The sequence below is a fragment of the Brachyistius frenatus genome, unplaced genomic scaffold (assembly GCF_029030835.1).
Source record: "Brachyistius frenatus isolate BFR_SWC_R1_liver_20210118 unplaced genomic scaffold, ASM2903083v1 Contig_5, whole genome shotgun sequence".
NCBI classification, from domain to species: Eukaryota; Metazoa; Chordata; class Actinopteri; family Embiotocidae; genus Brachyistius; species Brachyistius frenatus.
In genome coordinates this window covers 4,667,326-4,688,889 of record NW_027210604.1, presented here as the reverse complement: position 1 = coordinate 4,688,889, position 21,564 = coordinate 4,667,326, and the positions used below count along the sequence as shown (strand labels likewise).

The 21,564-nt window shown below is 39.9% G+C and overlaps 1 protein-coding gene across 5 annotated transcripts in view; it reads right to left on the bottom strand.

The window, feature by feature from the left end:
* The window catches only part of gabrg2 (gamma-aminobutyric acid type A receptor subunit gamma2), a 50,381-nt gene extending 29,277 nt beyond the window's left edge, over nt 1-21,104 (bottom strand). Inside the window, exons 1-5 of one of the 5 annotated variants that reach the window (XM_069717873.1) lie at nt 20,576-21,104; nt 11,048-11,187; nt 6,274-6,341; nt 3,049-3,269; nt 1,523-1,605 (exon numbers count right to left, since the gene is read on the bottom strand). In XM_069717873.1, the coding sequence (XP_069573974.1) occupies nt 1,523-1,605; nt 3,049-3,269; nt 6,274-6,341; nt 11,048-11,187; nt 20,576-20,691 (628 nt within the window). In that variant the 5' untranslated portion in view covers nt 20,692-21,104. Of the gene's footprint in view, nt 1-1,522; nt 1,606-3,048; nt 3,270-6,273; nt 6,342-11,047; nt 11,188-19,825; nt 20,056-20,575 lie in introns of those variants that run through there. The other 4 variants (XM_069717891.1, XM_069717863.1, XM_069717856.1 and 1 more) reach the window with 4 other exon arrangements.
* Nucleotides 21,105-21,564: the final 460 nt, after the last annotated feature.

Genomic DNA, 21,564 nt, shown 5'->3' with positions numbered 1-21,564 from the left:
GGTGTCAACGTCTGACTGTAATGATCTCCTGCCAATTCTCTTTAGGTTTCAGCCTAGTGCAATCTTCAGTTTAGCGATGAGCGATGAGCTATGTGTGCAGCCGATGAGGGAGTGGCTTGAATAATGCAAGTGGACTTTCCTCAGTGCGAACTTTAAATGATTTTATGACTAAAGTGCTCTCAGACATCCAGTAATGCTAGATCTCAAAGGAGATGGGGATGAAAGGTGCTGTCCATTTGCCACATTATAGCCTGCCAGCACGGCAAGCAGTCTGTTCCTTCATTGGTAATGCATCCAGGACACATTATTCATTCATTGTCCTTTTGGGAAGCTGGAACAACAATGCTCCTGGACCTCAATGTCATGAATTCACTTAAGATCTAGTTGTGATGTTGTCAAAAAAAAAAAAAAAAAAAAAGCTACTGTAATTAAAATACAAACGAAAATAAAATACCGTGCCGTGTGTATCTGTAAGTTCTCAAACAAAATAGTGCGGTTTGATCTTGACTCACTGTAGTCAAAGCAACTGCACAAGCGGTTGCACTGGGAAATTTACCATGCTTTGTTGCTTTCCGTCACGTGTTGAGAAAATATGCCGCATGATAAATTTGCTGCACACTGCTCCGCCTGCTCCTACTGAAATTGAGCTCATGTACTGTACATCAAGCAATTTTCAAAGTTCTGAAAACATCCATGGCTTTCATCAAATTTAAATGAAAGCTTCTGGTCTATTTTTAGGCCTGCTACCCCCTCGGTTTCTCTTTCTTGTGCTCTGGAGCTATTTAGGAAGCATTCTCTCTGGTGAATATCCCATGGTGCATCTCTCTGTAGATCCATAGCGGCCTCATTAGCATAACTTACCCCCCATCCACTCCTCACATGGAGGGACTGACTCATGTGGACTCATGTCACTTTTTGAAACGGCTATTAGAAGAATATTGACAAAGTCCAGGAAAAAAAAATCAATCAGCAGTGCCTTTGGTCGAGTTGGCAATGAGAATCCTATTATTAAATCCCTTTACTGAATGCCAGCACATACTATGAATGAATTAAAAACAGGGGTTTTTTTTGCACTTCTTTCATACTGTAAGACATTCAGATATTTGTATGTATCTATAACAGAGCTCTTTAAAGACTGAAATATAATTTTAGTGATTAAAGAAGGCAGGTGTTGAGAACCAAGTGATATCCATCTACGTACTGGAGTTGCTTTTTACCAATGTTAGTCCTGCTTTCGCTTGGACCACTCACAATTCTGCATACTGTATGTACAGTGCATGCATACCTAATTTCATACATGCATAATTAGGCATATGTATAATCTGACTTTTACATTGATTGGAGCGCTTTGAAAGAAACTGTTGCAGCCTGAATTCTTTAAATTGGCCAGTTGCATAATTGTACCTTAAATTATATCTTCGCTCTTTCTGTATGTCGCTTGTTTATGGCCGCAGTGCAATGTGTGTTGTTTGAGATGAGACAGAGGAAGACAGGTAGGGTATCGGCATATAGCCAAACTTACAGCTTGAAAACTCCAGGGGACATGAGTGCTCATCCATTGGGAAGTTGTTCAATTTAAGCTGGCACTCGGCATCGATCGTCAATCTGCAGAGGCACGAAAATTGGAACCATTGACACAAAAACACAATAAATTGTTTATTTGAATATACTCCACACATAATACTTACCAATCTATGACAAAATAACTGTTTGTATTAAAGACCGTTGAAAACCTGACCTTATCACTTGTGACACTATGAATTATTAATTAGAATTTCACAAATCTAAATTGATGTTTTTCACAGCAACTCACTTGTCTCTTCTTTTCACACTTGAGGGAGTTTGAAGGCAAAGTCATTAAACTTCCTCTTAATGAGTGAATGACCTTAAATGACTTTATCCATCCATGCACTCGCTATTGTCATGTATCATTGTGCTCTGAATCACAGCGGTCATCCTAATTAACCAGTGGTTACGTTCTGAGTTCCTTAACAAATTAATGAAGTGGAGGGGTAGTGTTCTGCATAGGAGAACATCCATCACGGCTTGATTGAGTCCAGAGGACTTCACTTTCTCTCTTATTATCACTGATGATATATTGTGGTGTCAGTGCAAATGTCCGCTGTATTTATGATGGCATGCAAACATGATAATAAGCACAATAAATAATTCCCTTCAATCTACCAATCTGTTTTTTACATGTCACATATTTCTTCTTTAGTTACTCAAGTTTTACACTTAACAACAGTATGTTGTCAGGTTTGGAGTAGTATAATATTTCCAATATTAAACCCATCCTAAGCAATTCAGACACTTAAATTACTAAAAGAAAAAGAAGGAAAATTTGAAATGCTGTCTTTAAAACCACACAGTCCATGCCAGAGCACTCACAAATATGAGTCATTAGTTTGGGGCAATGTAGTTTCCGTGTTCCCTTGTCACCTTACAAACTTCCTGCTTCATGCTGTTAGACAGACTTCCTGCCTGTTAATTAATGTCAAACTTAAAAATGCTTAAAGTTAAAAAAAAAATTCCCAGGGTCTGTTCAGGATAATCAGTTTCATGAATCATTAATGTTGAGAGACCTTTAAATGGTTGGGTACTTAAGAATGCTTTCTATTAGGATGTGATGAACCCAGAGGAGCCAGAAGCACCTTAGTGGCAACAGATTCATCACAAAATAACACAAAAATAAAAGACAAAATGCGACAGTTTTTAGTTCTTAGTCAAACTTTGATGTGAACAGGATTAGTGACCCCATATTGTCAATGGTATTGTCTTCTCCTTTATTCAGCCGAGACTGCTATAACTATTTGTTTATGTAAAAACATTTTGAACTCCCCATTATCTTCTCTGTCATTGTGATTTATGAAAACTTTTTTTTTTTTTTTTTTTACTTTTTTTAAAATCTTTTAATGTGAGAAAATTGTAGCGAGTCAAATGATTCTACAACTTCAATTCTCTTTAGAATCAAACATTCGGTTACAGATGAATAACAAATATCAGAAGATTTATAGTCACTATCTCATCTCATCCCTGATCTTTTACCTGAGGGTGTAGAGTATTCGTCCATCGTTCCAGATCCTAAGCATGCGATTGGGTGTGGTGATCCAGTGGGCGTCGGCTTTCTTGGAGTTGCGGAAGAAAGTGTCTGGGATCCAGATCTTCCCGACCATGTTGCTGTTGAGACGCAGAACCTTCATCGTGCTGTTGAATTTTAACCTTCTGTCGTACCAGGTCTGAGCGAAAAAGATGTCGATGGTGTATTCCTGACGACATAAAACACAGCGTGAGCCGAGCTGTCACGTACAACTGCAGTGGGAAAGCTGGGCATGATTTATGGAGCGCATGAGATAAAAGTCTCTTTTTGTCAACGCAAAAACCTTACAGCAACAGTATTGTTTCCATCTAGCGCTGTCAACAATGCACAGCTTCTTACTGTGAGATGCAATAAGACCAAAATCAAAATGTGGGCTCAAAAGGCGCTCGTCCGTCTCTCTGTCTGAAGGGAACTTTTCTATGCCAGCGGAAACTTAATGCTGGAGCACATTTGTAAGCACTTTCTCCTCAGACAAGACGGTTGTCTATTCAGGCCGAGAAGTCCTTTTGTCCCGCCTAAAGAGCACTGTTGAAAAAGACCATCTTGACGCCTTCAACCTGAAAATGAAATGTTCAACGGGGCAATTAATAATTTCTATTGTTTGACTGAAGTATTACCCACCCTCATAACCTGCTGCTTCGGCAGCACTTTGTCCTGAGCTTTGATAAAACATTCTGTCTCCTATTCAGTCCTTGTGAAAGCCGTGTCAGAGCATATATATATATGGAGGAGGAAAAACAGGCAATATAGAGCTATGGGCAGAGTTGAAGAGCGGAGAGCAAAGGTGAGATGTGGTCTAATGTCAGAGGGAAAGGAGAGGCGGTGAAAGAGAGGGCGCTATCAGTCTTTGTTATTTATTTTTGTTATTTGGATTGGTTGAGCCCTGAGGTTCAAAGGGAAGTGCAGCGGGAGAGAAAAAAAAAATCTGGGGATTTATGTGCAAGAGGGCATAGAGGCATTAACTTCCTGACAAAGCTTAGCTCAACAATAAAGTCTAAATCCATACCAAAGAGTTCTAAACGAGATTTGAAAAACATTTTCACCAGGCAACATCCCCATCCTTTCAGCATCCTTCTTTTTTTTTTTTCACAAGGGACAGGCAGACAGTTGAAATCCAATGATGAGAGAAAAGGTTGAATGCCTTAGGATCTTCATCTGGGCCCCGCTGAGCAGGATAAACATCTACTTTTCTCTTTAACCTATTTATACTGAGATTTTTCAAGAATCGCATTTCTTTCAGTTCAAACAGTTGCAGAAATCTAACAGCAGCTGAGAACTCCTCAGCTCCAGTGGCGACAAAGCAGCATTGATCGTTCTTTTCTTCTTCAAACCTTGACCCTTTTTCTGTCTGTCCCATCCCCTCCCCCTCTCCTACAGTCAAGAGTTGTAGCTTTGACATATTTCAAGGATTCCTAGCACATAATTAAGAAATCTAAATTGTGTTCATGCTTAGATGCACACCCCCGCACCATCAGTCTATTCGTTACTCTTCAGAAAAAGACAAAAAAAAAAATCAACCTCACAACATTTGTCATGTCACAGTGTGTACACGCTGGGCCAACCACAAGTATTACATATGAATGTGAAGCAATCAGTCAACCTTTCATGTCAGCCGAATGCCCTCAGCTCTCTCTCTCTCTCTCTCTCTCTCATGCACACACACACACACACACACACACACACACACACACACACACACACACACACACACACACACACACACACACACACACACACACACACACACACACACACACACACACACACACACACACACACACACACACGCAGACTCCCTGATGTGAGCACAAACACGCTTTCTAACTGATCCTATCAATGCTTCTTTTCCAGCATCACTGTGACTGCAGTTATTGAGAGTGGGTGTTTTAGCCAAGACTAAGTGAAATGGAACGGCATCAACGTGTAGAACAAACTGCTCTGCAGAATTACAATAGACGTGGGTTCCCAGCAAGGACACGCAACAATGACACAAAAAAAAAAAAAAAAAACGATTCGGATTTAAAATTTCCAAGAGACTCGCGATTTCAAATTACTTCAATCCAATTAAATGATTCGTTCATCACTTCTACATTACTGCTAAATATTTTACTGATTAACGTTACCAGTGGTAATCAGAAGGCAGCTTGGATTAAAGTCGTCCCATACGAGTCAGCCAAAATTCAGCATTTCCAATATTTTCAACTGTAGAATCGTGACTTGCTAATAGGAATTCACTGACAATAAATAAGCAGTTCTCCCACACATTGACTGAAAGTAATGTGCAATTGTGGAAGAGTAATAGCGCTGATGTCACACAGACTCAGTTTGTCAAGTAACAAGGATGATCAAAAATAAAATGATTTTATTCTGTATAGCTACTTAAACAGTTGTATAAAAAAATCACAACCTAGAAGAAAGGATTCCAAATGTACTGTCTTACCAATATTTTCAGAAACCTTTTGGTGCTTATAGATTACTGAAATAGTATTAAAAGAAAAAAAATTGCATTAAAGACACATTCATTGAAAATAAAACGGTACTGCAGCTGGTGAACAGAAATAAATTTAGTGAAGCCAGTACCGTGGTTTCACCAGTGCCATGTTTCCCTCCAATCGCAACAACAGACAGATGATCTTAAGCCTAAAATAAATCTTGTATTCAAACCCAAATCCAAGGAAAAACTAAAATGTGTATATTTGTTTGAACAAACCACAAAAAGCTGGTGACACCTCAGATTGTCAGTGATTAAATTCTTGGCGAGCACAAAGCGAGAACATCTTAGGATTCGCCAGTGCACAGCCATTTGCAAATATGCTGTGATGAGAACTGGCCTGTGTCGAGCAACACAGCATGGTTACCTGTGAATTTGTATTTCTTATTCAAATATATGAGGTGTTCCATTGCTATCGGATGAATAAAATAGACCACATTTATTCATTTATCCAGAGGCAGAAGCAGTTTTTAAGAAGCTTATTGACCTGCATTGTGTTGCTACACAGTAAGGCAGCAAACATCTGCCCCAGCTGAAGTGCTCTTAAGCAAGGCATTGAATCCTGGCCGGGCCAAACAGACCAAATTTGGAAAGAAATGTTTTCCTTCTTAGTTATAAATTCAGCTTCCAGCTGATTATTAATAACAATGACACATTAACATAATATTCCAGTATCACTTACCATATTGATGGCATTTACTGGGCCGATGCTGTTGACAAACATGTCTGTGTGGATCACTGTCGGCTTGACTGCAAAGAAGCACAGGAAAACACATTTTAGACTTGAGGAATGACCTTTCTTACAGTTGGATAACAAGTTTTAGTTTTCGTTTATATCATCACCAGTGAGGAAAAAGAAGGAAATTAATCTCCATGTTGTGAATGTAAGTGAACGCGTGGATAGAAAGCTGCTGGAAAACATCGCAGCTCAGTCAGCTTGCAGTGGATAAACATGTTGTCCAATGCACGCCTGGTAAAAAGTCTGATTTTGTATAATTCTTATGCTGAAACAACCAAATAATCTCTCAAACCATCGCTATTTGATAAAATATTAAGATAAACGCTGTTTAAAAGTTTATTTAGGCCAATACAAATGCAAATAAACAAAAACTAAATGTGTGATACAAAGTAGGAGATGTTCCACAAGAGGAGTGATACATGGAGGACAACCTGATAACAAGGAGTCTCGTCCAGTCTCCTTTTCACAGATTTTTTTCAAAACTGTCAAGACAAAAACATTCAGTGTTTCAAAGATCTTCTAACGAAGACAAGTAGAGTCAACCATTGCTAAGGAAAAGTAAATGAAATGAAATATTCCCATTAATACTCAGAACGGCATTCGATCCGCTCCATTCAACCACCAATCAGTAATTTACTTGAATGAAATGATCCCACCTTGCATTTCCCACACTATATTACATTATCAGGTCTTAGATATACAGTATCAGACAGTGTTAATGAAACAAAAACCCCGGTTCAGATTTCCCTTTGTCTGCGAGGAGACTACAGGAGAGCCACGAGAGTATATGCCGGAGAACCACACATTCATTCTGTATTTCCAGCCGAACTGCTGACTATTTACCACAAAACCTTTTTGGCTCTACGCAACATCCCATCCGTCAATGTACTGTGCTTCCATGATCGAGGCCTGTGAGCTCCTCACCAAACAAATATGTCCCATTAGGTTAGAGCAAAAAATGAATATCAGGGTTTTAATAGTATAATTCTTTTTAAGGAAACTTGCACACACAATAATTTGAATGTAGACTGTGCCTTAACGTGTGGAAATGAATTATTTCTGGTTGTACACCTGCGTGTGTACCATCTGTCCACCACTGTGTGTCACACCTCTTGTTGTTTGCTGGCAATGTTGGTTTGGTTAGAGATAGATGGGCAGGCATCAGACAAAGTATGGCTAAGGAAATTGGACAGCTCGGTGTCAAATGGACATCCATGCTCTGTCAGAGCCCCTGAGTTATTATGGATCCGCCAGTCCTCTTTGCTATCTAATGTTTATGGATGACTGGGCGTTACGTCTGAAGGGAGAGTCAGGTTAAGACTCAACCGGCCGCAAGGCTTGATATGGTGAGTGTGAGAGATTGACTGAGGGAGAAAGTGCAGGTTTGCATCCATTTTTTTGTGTCACTTACTGGAAAACATGAATGTGCGTAACACTACCACCCATCAGACTTCAATTACAAATGCGAACTCACGCACAGAGACATACAACCCTACCAAGCCCTTAATGGTTTAAGCTTGGCCTCACATATTGTTCTTAACAAACCAGCCAAGTACATGCCAAAACAGCTGGTACAGGCATCGTGGCAAAAGGCTGACTGAATTAGCTCAAAGATCACCATACAGCACCAATCATTTGGACCTTCTGACTGAAAAACCCACTGTCCAAAACCTTGCCCACCATAATTGTGAATCTACTTATTTTCTGAAATAAGAATGACCTTGATCGATACCATGAATGTGAATTAAGAATCAAGGATTTTCACGTTTCTCTCCGTCTCTCACAGTCCAATTTGCTTCTGCACAGTAGACTCCAGGGCCATTAAAATGGAATGAGCTTCACAATGGACTTCAAAGGGAAGCAGTGGCACAATCAGTGAATAATCTAAATCCACAGCATTTCAGCACTCTGAGGAGTGGAGGAGAGACTTCACTTTGCCTTGGTATGGTTGGTTGGTTGGTGGCTCAGATGACAGTATAACCAGCTAATTATAACGCCTGTGTAGATGTGTAGCATCTGGAAGACCAACGCTGAGAGAGCGAGATCATAGCACATTTGAAGATGATGGTGTCAGCTACGCAGCGGCTCTCTTGGTTGAAGCTGCACCTCAAAGCAGATCTGAGCTGCTCTTCAATTCATAGCACAGATCCACTTCTAAAATCTCCCAAATAAAAATGATGCCCCATTATACGCAGCAGTGTACTTATTGTACAGTGTATATATAGAAAAATGATGAATGTGGACGAGTGTAACAGATTTACCATGTACATCAATGTTACCCAGCTGCTTTCATCTTGTGCCACCATTCCAGTCAATTCATTAGTCATGCTTTAAAGCTTGAGGACTTGCATTCGGTCAAACCATGGCAGTGGTTCCTCCTCATTAGCACAATTGACGATATTTTAAGTTGGGAAGCCAGTGAGGAATTATGTCATTTCCATTACACTAGGGGTAGTATATCTACTTCCTTCTTAGGTCAACAGTGAAGTGAGAAGTCACAAAGACCATAGCACATTTCAAACAAGAAAAAAATTGCAGTCGAAAAGTTCATTATGCAAGATTACATGTTGGTAGCTCGAAGGAGCATGAAAATCTATTTTGAAAACCCTAAATCCAGTTATCTGGTTAACTATACCAAATAAGACATGCAAAACAGGGCGCACTTTATTCCTGCTTTTTATGGTGCAGGTTGTATACTGTATTTCAGATTTTGTTTTCCATTGGGGTATGTCACAAAACGCAAAACTAAGGCCAACACAGGTACATTTCTAAGTCCCTGACATAGGCTCATGCGGGCAGTTTTCCAAATGTTCCATGCCTTTTCCAGCTCGAATACAGCCCCAGCTATTGTCCCTCATCCAGCATGAATACTACTGAGCAAGCAATTCACTCCTGGCATATTGAGTAGTGCAGCTTTATCATTATGTGACAGGTTCTGACTTTAGCAAGTTTTCCCAGGAATACTGACCCATGCATCAAGTATTCAAGGGTGTACTGAGCATCTCTCTTCATTCTGCTCTTGCAGATGGACGTGATAGGCTTATGTAGACAAAGGAGCCCTGCCCAGCTGTCTGTCAAAGTGAAGGGACTGAGCTACTTGTCTACAGGTTTACAGGACCGTGACAGACAGCTTCTCTAACCATAATACATGCATGTACATAAACACAAGTACACATACTCTATAATAAGCCCGGCTGCCTGTCAACACGCATAATACACAGGCACCTTGTACTGCTCAGCATCACGTAATAATGAGCCACATGTTGTGTATTTTACATTTTCTCTATTTAATTTCTACAGCCTGAGCGCAGTGAATATATCCTTGTCATCTGGCTACAGCTGCCCTACTATTATCATTTCATACCACTGAAAAGTCATTATTTTCCTCATTTTGAAATATGCAGCAGAGATATTCAAATATGTATCAGGTGACATGGCTAACATCATTACTAGATACCACCAGAGGTGAGGAGGATCACGTCTTTGCTCTGAAGTCCCAAGTCCAAGAACCAAGAGCTGTTCCATGCCATTTTTTAGAAGGATGAACAGAGAAATAGTAGAGTTGATGTACAGGAATACAAAAAGCTTGAGTCTAAATATGTGTGCCTCGGTATGGAATCCTTTGATTAGGGTTGGGTTGCATTTTTTTCAAATCTGAATCGGAGCACATTAATCACACAAAGTGCAATTTTTATTTAAGTCTTTCAGAAAATAGCATTAGTGCTATTTAGCTAAAAGTGATATGACATACCACTAGCGATGCGCCATTTAAACTGAAAAAAATAAAGTTTTTCCCAGCTAATAGGAAATGAAAAGCCAAACAAACCTACTGTATTGCTTGTGCAATATGATTGGGAGTTGTCGAATTGATTCAAAGACTGTTGTTCGGATTGCATTGATTTTTATGGATTTTCAAGTTTTTTTTACATGGGTACAATGCTAAATAATTCCAAACTACACTACAGTGCAAGTGAAGCCATGAGTCAGTGGTGGTAAATTGTTTAAAGTCATGAGCTGCATGACTAAAACCTGACTTGAATCCAAGTCTAGTGACTCAACTCCCACTTCTGGCGGCCTCAGTATAATACTGTTGTTGTTGTTTGAGAATCTAAAAACTCCAGTAATGGTAATGTGGCTCATTTTCTATAGAACTGAGGTCTTGGATCCATTTAACTGTTGAGGGAAATGTCTGACTTCATTGGTGATTTGTACTTATTGTTTTTTCTGCCTATTTTAGCGAGGACACTCTTGAAAAAGAGATTTTTTTTTTTTTTATCGAGTTTCTCCTGGTAAATACAGGTCAAATTAAAAAAAGTAGGCTACATGAAATCCTTCGAAAGCCCTCAGTATAATGACAAACGAGTAATGTCATCAACGAAACAAAAGGCTGTTTATTATCTCAGCTCTTGAAAAACAGACATTATTTTACCATGCAGATAAAGACAGCCAGAATTTACAGAAAAGAAGTTTTCACTTTATCGAATGTTTTTCTTTTTGGTAATTATCAAAATCACTCGGGTCGTAACACCTGCCCATTTCTCGCGCATCCAACATATTGAGTACAACAGCCAACTGTTCACTTACATATTCCAGAACTTGTTACGAGATAATCAATGGTATTCCCATTCATCTGTGAGCAGTAATGACATTTTGTCTCATAGATTTCTTTGTGATTCTGTGATGAAATGGATCATCTGTGAAAAAAATCAGCGCCCACCTCCGATGTCAGGTCTGAGTTTGTTGTCATATCCATCTAGTAGGCTGTTTAGAATGTGTGTGACGTCACTCTCGTACACTTTGGGAGTCAGCACCCACGTCTTGTTAGCCACCTCATCATCGTCATCAGTCTGGAGGGAGCTGCGGGAAGGAGAGAGAAAAAAAAAATCAACAACAATCAACGATTTCTTATAAAAGGAGATAAAACAATTTCTTCCTGAGTGCACGCTGTTTTTTTGTTAATTTTCTTCATAAAGATTTAGCAAAAGACTTTTCTTTCACTGATGTCAACCCAAGGTCAGGATTGAAATATTCCCTTCAGTTTTGTTTTATTATTTCCTTCTAGAACCAAGTAGTTGCATCACTAAAGAAAGTGCTATTATGAGTTTTAATCAACTGGGGTCACATTCAGTGCAAACATTGTCATCTTGAGTGTAATGTCATGTGTCAAGAATGATGTACGACAGAAGGATACCAGCAAGAGTGAAAGGGAACGTTTACAAGATGGTAGTGAGACCAGTTATAATAGCTTGGAAGTGATGGCATTGGTGAAAAGACAGGAGACAGAGTTGGAGTTGGAGACACAAAGAATTTCGTAGGAAATGATGAGGATAGACATTAGGACATTAGTATATTGGACTATAGCTCAAGTTAAATGGTTTGGAGACAAGGTGAGAGAGGCGAGATTGAGATCGTTTGGACATGTGCAGAGGAGAGATGTTGGGTATATTAAGAAAAAGATGCTGAAGATGGCAATACCAGGCAAGAGGGAAAAGAGGATGACCACAGAAGAGGTTTATAGATGTGATGAAGGAGGACATGCAGGAGGACTCAGGAAAATGCAGAGGACAGGAAGAGATAGAAATGAATGATCTGCTGTGGCCACCCTGAACAGGAACAAGCCGAAAGGAATTGTTTTCATCTTGCAACGCCATATTATATAATTTGCAAAAAAGCAAGCCTTTTTTTAGTTTGATTCAGATTAATATTCTTATCTGATATTTTGAACTTAATCTACATCTTGGGGATTTTAGAGCATGTCTTTTTGATGAAGAACCCATCAGTATTTCAAGACCAATCACATCATGCATTTAGACCACATCAGATAAGAGAGTACATACACACTGTGTTCCTTCTGATGTTTGATGTATAAATTGGATGAAAGGGCTAAACTTATTTGCTTCAGATCTTTGGGTTTCCTGCACAGATGGCATCTTTTCTTTTTTTTTTACACTCATAATTCTATGTGGTTCTCGGTCTTGATGGTGCCACTTGCACAGAATTCACAACTGACAAAAGCACAGTGCAATCACAGCCGCATAATAACACAGATGCATAATTAAGGTAATAGCCTATAGTATACAAGAGCTGCTATTATCTCTGTGACACATGGAAGCCTCCTGAAGGCCAACACACCCTTTCCCCCATCGAGATGTGATACTCATTTTTTACGTAATGTTGTTAGTCATCAACCTTGTTAGCATTAGTAATGAAAACTCACCAATGTTTAGACAGCTGTAAATAAAACGCAACATTAAACTGCCACCTGGGCAGATTAATCATAAAAGCTCATGAATGTCTTCTTCCATTAAGATTGAAACAAGTTCAGTCATGGTCACTTGTTCAAAGTGAGGGGAGATTTAACATTTTGTTTTCTTCCATCCAGATGGCCAGCTTCCCCCTAAAATCTGTGATGTAACTTCTCGAGGCAATTTTAGACAATTTTCACTCAGCTGGAACTTGACAAGAAGCTCAGGCCATCGAGTCAATCAAAGTCAAATCTTTTAAACCTCTTTCATGTGACTGTCTTTCATGTCGTAAGAATTGATACACGGACACCTTTTTGAATTTAATTTCTAATTATAATGTCAAACTTCTCATTCATTTCATATCCCAGAAAGTACTACACACTAAAGCCCCAAACACCACTTTCTTGGAGACTAAGTTTTGATGAACCAAACAGACATTCTTGTGATGATATGTAAGATCCATCCATCCATTATCTATACGCGCTTCATCCTGAACAGGGTCCCGGGGGGGAGGGGGCTGGAGCCTATCCCAGCTCACATTGGGTGAAGGCAGGGTACACCCTGGACAGATCGCCAGCCCATCACAGGGCCAACACATAGACACACACGGAAACAAAGGCCTTTCACGCTCTCATTCACACCTAAGGGCAATTTGTAGAACCACCAATTAACCTGAGACGCATGTCTTTGGACGGTGGGAGGAAGCCGGAGTACCCGGAGAGAACCCACGCAGGCACAGGGAGAACATGCAAACTCCGCACGGAAAGGCCCAGGCCCGGATTCGAACCCGGAACGTTTTTGTATGATGTATAAGATAAATTAAAAAAATGTTATTTAACTACGAGATGGAAAATTCTGTCCCTTCAACATCCTTCACCCCATCCACATAATATTCTAATAAGTTTAAGCAAATGTTAGAATTGCATGCATTCTTACATTCAGGCCCAGAGTTTGAATGACAGCCTCGACAATCATATTCAATACCAGCAGATCTTCTTCAATTTCCAACTCGGTGACTACAACAAAATTATAAAATAATTCCAAGATGAAAAAGTGGAGCAACTTGATGGCAGAAATATTTGTTGTATCGTAAAAGAGGGTTTTAGGACCCCCACGCTTCTGTGAGAGTGGGAGTGGACAAGCCAATTTTCTTGAGTTTACTTCCTCGTCTCAGACATCTCAAACTGAAAGGATAATGATGTCTCAAGAGCCCCCGACCACAAATACCACCACGACGAAGCTGCACAGTAAATGGTGTTCACACTCTCCCACAGAGAAGTATGATTTTGGTAAATTATATAACTGAGATGATGGTTTATTCATTGTCATAATAAAATATTTTTCGGGTTTGAGACCTGGATAGTAGAAGGAAGCATGTGATCCCCAGTAATAATGTGTTAGAGACTAATTAATCTGCTGGCAGCATGTTTCCATGGAGTTGGAATATGTCAAAAGACCTAACACTACATAATACTGTTAAAAAAAAAAAAAAAAGATAAGGTTTGTAGTGCCAGTGGGTAGGGTGGAGGTGTGCACAGAAGAACATTGAGAAAGTTTGTACATGAAGTATGTATGTTCGTGGAAGAGACTGCCGGCCAGATTTATATACATAAAAGCGCAGGCTGAATTTGCACTCCATCTTGTCATTACATTTTTGAAGCACAATCAGTATGCATTTGATTTACAAAGACAGCGGTTTATTATACAATTAGTGTCGAGGACCGTCCTCGTGATGTGCATGGAGAAAGAGTTTAAAAAGTGCAGTTCAGTAGGGGGATTTTCCTGAGATTGGCAAAAGTTAAAAGACGTTTTTTTGGAAGTGCTACCATACAAATTACAAGGGGATTGAAAAAGTTATGCAGTGGCACAAAAATGAGGATATATTGTAAGAATAGAAGAGAAATATCTTTTATACAAGTGTATCTTCACAAAATAACAATGACTTCATGTTTGTAGCCAACCCCAAGAAAAGTTCAAGTCTGCTCCACTTCTTTAAAACTGATCCTTAAAACATTTTTTTTTTTCATTGTCTTAAATTTGGGACTTTTCATTCACGTCTAGTATTAAAAAATGTAACGTCAAAGTACTTTTCTTTATGCTGCTTAATCTATCATAGTTGTAGATATGTGGTTTTTTTTTAGTATTTGCCTTACTGTCTTTATATATTGACTTAACCCATTTTTATGCTTTGTGTAAGGCATTTAACCGGTCCATTACTAATCAATTTGCCTTATCAAGAGTAAAATATCACATTCAAGTTCAACTTTTGTTAATGACAGAGCTACAACCTCTGCTTATTAGTATTAGTGTTAAAAAGGGTAGGTATTGTAATTTAATTCTCTCTTTATTGTCCTGGAATTTCTTGTTTTAAAGATAATTATTAACATTTGTAAAAATACAAATTTGCAGTTGATTTTATATTCCTCCTTCCCATGACAAACAGGGGCACTAACTCTAATTTTCCCTGAGAAACACGTAATAACAGAACCATGGTCATTTCAGTGGACTGTGTAATCAACATGTTTCACGTCTCTGTGTCTTCATGAAGTCTTCCTTGTATGCATATCAATTATCAAAAGCCCTGCTTTACTAATTACATGCAAGTTGTGCCTGAGATGATAGAAAACCTGCACTTTTGGTAGTTTGATTAACAAAATTCAAATTTGTATAAGTACAGAATAATCAAAAACAAGGCAGGGAAGGAAAAAAAAAAAAAGGAAAGTGATAGATGGGAAAGTAGATGGATAGATACAAACAGAGAGAGATTCCCACAAAGAAAGGTGTAGAGAATTTCTGTTGTGTCTAATTCTCAAGCTGTCACAGATCTGGATTACTTGCACACCTCTAGAAACCACTGAATCCAATCACAGGTGTACCAACAGCACAAAAGAGCAACCTTGAAATAGTTGAGAGCTTTCAGCAAAGCTTCAGAGCAAATAAATAAATAAATAAATAAATAAAAGAGACCTCTGAATGAAATAATAAAGAATCATAAATGATGAAAAAAACAAAAAAACACAGTTCTCATGGTAGAACACAAAGATAGAAGCCCTGATAGCTTTCTCATATTCTTATGCTTGGTGTGAAGAATAATGTTTTGACCGTCAGTTTTCCTTGGACTGCATTAAACGCCATTAAGTGCCATCCATCTCCCCCATAAAACTGGTGCCTAAAACATTACAACGTAATTATTTTATTCAGGTGAATCCTCTTCGATGCCGCATGCCCGACTGGATATTTTTAAGAAGACTCATAGACAGACGGAGGACAGACAGGCAGACAGATGCTGTAGATAAATGGGGCTGAGAAGGCTGTGAGGAGCTGAGAAGCTGCAGTTTTCCAGTTTGCCGCAATTTTATCATCTATATTCATCTCGCAGAGTTTCTCTGTGTATATTGGAAACGTTCCAGACGCGAGCAGATCAAAGGAAGAGCCATGTGTTCTTCACTACAGGCAGATCTAAGGATTTGCCTACTAATTCAGTACCTGAAGGTCCACAGAGAGGCTTGCGCCAGCGTGTGCACATGTGCAGTATGTGTGTATTTGTGTTTATATGTATGCATATGTAAGTCCATAGCTGTGTATGTGGTGATAATGATAATGAGAGGAGTTAGATCTCGATTAAATGCTCAGCTCAGGTTTCGTGTAAAGCAGCAGAGAGCTGGCCCGGCCTCTGAAGCTTCACGTATTCATAGCAAGGCCTATGACGGCGATGACAGCGATATCGACTATGGAAACAGCGACTCGCCTACCAAATCTAGTTCCCGTGAGCTGTCACGAGTTTCAAACTGTAGCTAATAAAGGAACCAAATCTAATTACTCAGCATTAAATTGGTCTTGCACCTTTGGCAACATGTCAAACCACTTTTGCCCATCAAATTGTTGCGACAATGCTTCTTCCACAAGCTCTACACTTTACAAAAGAAACAAACATAATACAAATTCTCGTCTTTACAAATGAACACACTAATTATTTGAAGTACATCAAAATGTTGCTGCTTAATCAGTCAGGCTGTCAATTTACAAAAATGAACATCTGCAGTTATGACAACTACATACAGGAATGCTGTCAGGACTTAGTCAGCCTGCTCCACTTAACTGACTTCTGGCACACGAGCACTCAATTTGCAGGCTTAAATCAGTTCAGTGTAGACCAGATCACATAGATTAGCTCATATCAACATGGAGGGTTGACTTGTTTCTGTCGGCGGTCACGGCCAGTCTATAAGGGTGCTAGTACTGCGCATCAAGTCAAAAGCTCAATCAGTAAGTTTTTTTGGACTATCTAAAAGTGGGTTTGTATGATATATCACAACTGAAATGCTTGCCTTAAACAGTATATGATGCAAACAAATCCCTTTCAGGAACATGAATAATCAATGCACTATTAAATTGTCAGAATAGAATTGGTGGTTTCAAATGCAAGTCAATAAATGAGGTCTTGACAGAAGGGTCCAATTCTGTGTTTTAAAGTTTGAGGTTGCGATGAGCTTTTCATTTCAATTCAGCCCGCAGTGTTTGTAACTCTTTGAAGTCGTATATCAACAGGATATTGCAGTCAGTCCAAATCTAATGCAACATTGAATGTTTAGTAATAACTATTGCATGCATGTAAAAGCAGAGCATAAATATCACTACAGAGGGAAACAAAACATGAGCAGACCACTGTTAAAAGTATCCTCATTTTACTGAGGTGTACTTATGTCCTTAAAATAGAAATGCACAAACCCTTTTGGATTAAGGGCAACCAAAAAGATCTATATTTACCCACAGGATCTTTAGAATAAAGAGAACTGTTAGAGCAGCAGGAATGGCCATAATGATAAGACTTTAGACTTTAGCTTAGAAATGACAAGGCATGTTGTGTTCAATTAGAAATGACTGCTTGAGGTTGAATGAATGGGAATAATCACTGCTTTTGTTAGTTCACCCCTCCAACTCTATCTGAAATTGCTGTGACCTTTATACTGGGTGATGAATATGGCAGAGTCTCTTAATTGTAAGCATGAGGGAGCTTTGAGCTTTTGCCTGTCATCCTCCACTGTCTTGTCAAACTGTCTCCACCATAGGCAAAAGAAGGTTGACATCTGTACGCTATCAACTGCAAGTCCAGCAACTCAAAGACACTAATATGATTCCCATCATGGGAAACATGACAGTTTGTCAAAAGTTCCCACCCCTTACTATTGACAAGATGCAGATAGTATATGGCAGCTCGATGGAGCCCAGTCAACTGTAGGTTTCTAATTGAAAGGGATAACATTTTTAAAGGAACTGCACTGGTCGACAATGGCAAATTGGAGAGACCCAATGATGGGTGGGGCGAGTTAGACTCGGGACTAATTCATAAAACTGGCACATTTCATCGTGTCCAGAGCATATTCTCACTATGATACTTTTATTTTGAAAAAAAAAAGAAAAGATCTCTACATATCCAGTAGTTGCAGTTTTACATCAAATTTGCACATGCCAACTGCAGAAAACCGTGTTGGCGTATATGCTGTTATCAAGGTATCTTCCTTGTTTGTTGTCCTTGTGGATTGCTTGTTTAGCAATAGGCTTGTCTGTTGTAACTATTGTAGGGTATTTCTCTTAAGCCGCAGCTACATGTAGCATTGTATTGTTTGTGAGGACTTCCAACAACCCTACTGCACCTACATAAAGCCTTGTATTTTTAATTTGTACAGAACTATGTATGATTATAAGAAATATATGATTATTCAGCAGACATCGCAGGATAAATGATTTATTGTTTGATATAATCAAACATGAAACTTGATGTGCTATCAATTAAATATAGTGTAGGTTACTGGACATTTTAAAACAATCCAGAACATATCCACGTCCATGCTTATCACACCAATATGGCCGAATGCTGAATAATTTGAGGTATTGGAAAAATATGAACATATTCTAGTGCAGTTCAGGTTAGAAAGCTGCAACTAAAAAAATATATATATATATATATTTGTATGCTATGAATTTATTTCGCCACCTGAAATTTTTGGGATGCTAAACTGCAAACATCAAATCTGAGCACCACCGGACCCTGCTCACGCTGACATCACTTCCTCCCATGACCCATGGCTTCACACTCTTCCGGTTAATCCTGGACCCACTCTATATCTAAAGCCGAATGAACAACCAATAGAAGAATAGGCCAAAGTATTTGCAACCTAAATCCCTTCTACCTCTGTGAAGGTGTTGTGCCAAAAACCCGGATGCCATGCTACCTCTGATCTGTACCTACCTGACTGTGCGCTGGGGTTAACGTGACGTGACGCGGCCTGTCATCACTACATACAGTACATGTCAATGAGTCACGAAGTAGCCTAGATCGCTGAGGGCATGCAGAGGTCTTGAGAGATGCCTTACGTAAGTTGTCATACATGAATCATAAATGACTTCCAGTTTAAGTGCTCCCTGATCGATGGCTGCACTCGGCATGCACGGGACCTGCATGTAAACTGTACGTGCTGTAACTTTAAGCCCCAAATACGAACCTCAATGCAGGTGTTTACATAAAGAGCAGTCATTTGGCCTTGTTGTGACTGTTGAAGAGGAACCGCTTCCTTTTGAAACGCCTCTGTCATTATGTTGAAATTAACTGATGCACAACTTATACAATCCATGCATAGATCTCATTTCCGGATGTAGTTCAACGGGGAAAGGTGTAGCGCTCACTCCAAGCATATTGTGAACGCTACTTGGTACCTACAATTAGACGTACACAGGCCCGACGGTGCCGGGCCGGGCTGAGGTTGCGATCAGCATGACGGTGATGATTGAACGTCTTCTGATTTATCTGCCTCCATTTTTTTTCACCCTCCGGCAGCACCGGAGGAAAGCGATGCCGGGAGCCTCACCGTCCGCGACCTCTCGACTGTTCTCGTCTCAACACACGGGAGTGAAGAGTCCTAGCAGGGACTAACCGAACAGCTTCTTTTAAAAAACAAAAAAATCTGCACCTCAGTGAAAGCTGAAATGGCAGCTCTCTCTCTCTCTCTCTCTCTCTGTGTGTGTGTGTGTGTGTGTGTGTGTGTGTGTGTGTGTGTGTGTGTGTGTGTGTGTGTGTGTGTGTGTGTGTGTGTGTGTGTGTGTGTGTGTGCAGGACAAGGATCAGTCCATATATGCTGTCCTTGTCCTTATTGTGCTTTTTACACTTGTATTCTCTGTGTGATTGTCTGCCATTTTGAAAAGCTTTTTTTTTGGGGGGGGGGGGGGGATTATTATTCTTTCAAATAGCTTACGTGGTCGAAACGTTTCCTAAATTCACACCCCGGTTGTCTGTATTATAAACGACTGTTTTCACAAATCCTGTATTCCGGTTCGGTCTCATCTGACACGTCCCTTCGTTCGTTAACGCGGTTTGGACTCTCGGAATAGACTCGATCCTTGAAGACAGCTTAGCAGAGACTATATGTAGCCTTAGCTTCAACTCAATTTAGGCTGCCGCTATGCTATTTGTAACGCGGGGCAGACTGAGGGAGATTTCTGGACCGAATCGTCTCGTCACAGAATCGTTTTATCTGCAAAAAAAATATATATATATATATATTTTTTTTAAATGTCCGTCAATAAATCATCTGCTGTCCACAGACAAACGCTTATGTCAGTCGGTCGCTTATTTTCTGTAAATAAATGAGACGATGCACGTATGACACAATGAATCTCGCGCTGATGCGATGCATGTGTCGCTGTGGCTACCATACAAAAAAAAAAATATATATATATATATCCCACTTTAATATCGAGCCACAATCATGCGTGTGATGTATAAACACTGAACGGTTTTCTACTAAAGCTGCATCTGCCTTTGCTACATAATTGCTTCGGGATCCCACTATGAGCAGGGTGACATTTAGACGGGAAGGCACCGCGACATTATATGTTGCTCTCCCAAGACGAAATGTGCTGCCCACCGGAGCCGCCGTGGCAATCGTGGTTGTTTTTTTTTTGTTTGTTTTTTTTTGGAGAGGAAATATGCATTCATAGCTTACCTTGAAGAAAGGCTAACGACAATAAACACCAAGAGCAGCAGCTTCAGGGGGAGGGAAGGCTTCGCCATCGCCGTCGAGCGGTGGAAGGCTGATTTTGGCGGAGCCATCGTCACCATCTTCCGTTTTCCCCTTCCTTGCAGATGGACGTGTCCCGTCTATTTACTGTGTTTCCTCTCCGCGATACATTACGCGCGTTAGCGGCGGCGGCTCGGCGAATCGAGACCCGAGGCGGACGTGCGGCGCAGTGAAATCGGGCAAAAAACGAAATCGATGCGAGTCGAAAGCTTGATTTCGTATCGCTCGTCTTTTTTTTTTCTTTTCTTTTTTTTTTTTTTTTTGCGTGTCTGCTGCCGATTCGACAGCCTGGCAGGGGGGGCCTACAAAACTGCCACAAAACAGCGAAGCCCCGAGTAATAAACTACCCCAACATCGAGCTGCCGACAAAAGCACCGGAGCCTCAGTCTGAATGCAGATTAACACTGGGGTCAGAGAGGAACTGATGCACGTTGCTGCAGCACGGATCAACACATGCGTGGTTTCACCAAACGGAAGCACCTTGCTGAGGCTCCTTACTCTATTGATATTATAACCTTACAACTATATAATATAGTAATAATATCATATTATGTCATATTATATCATATCTTATTTTATTATATGATATTATATTGTGACTGTGTAAGTATCATTAACCAAATGATGTGACATCCCCTAACAAGATAAGGAGGAGCAAATACACGATTTAATCCTGAGTCTATAGACGTCTGAAAGTCGTCATCCTTCACTGGCTTTCCCCCACCTGCAGTGCAGACAACAAAAGCTCTCTTACAAGTAATCACACAAATCACAAATCATTTTAGGTGGAGCTGTGTGTGTGTGTGTGTGTGTGTGTGTGTGTGTGTGTGTGTGTGTGTGTGTGTGTGTGTGTGTGTGTGTGTGCGTGCGTGCGTGTGTGTGTGTGTTTGTTTGTTCCTTGATGCCATACGGAT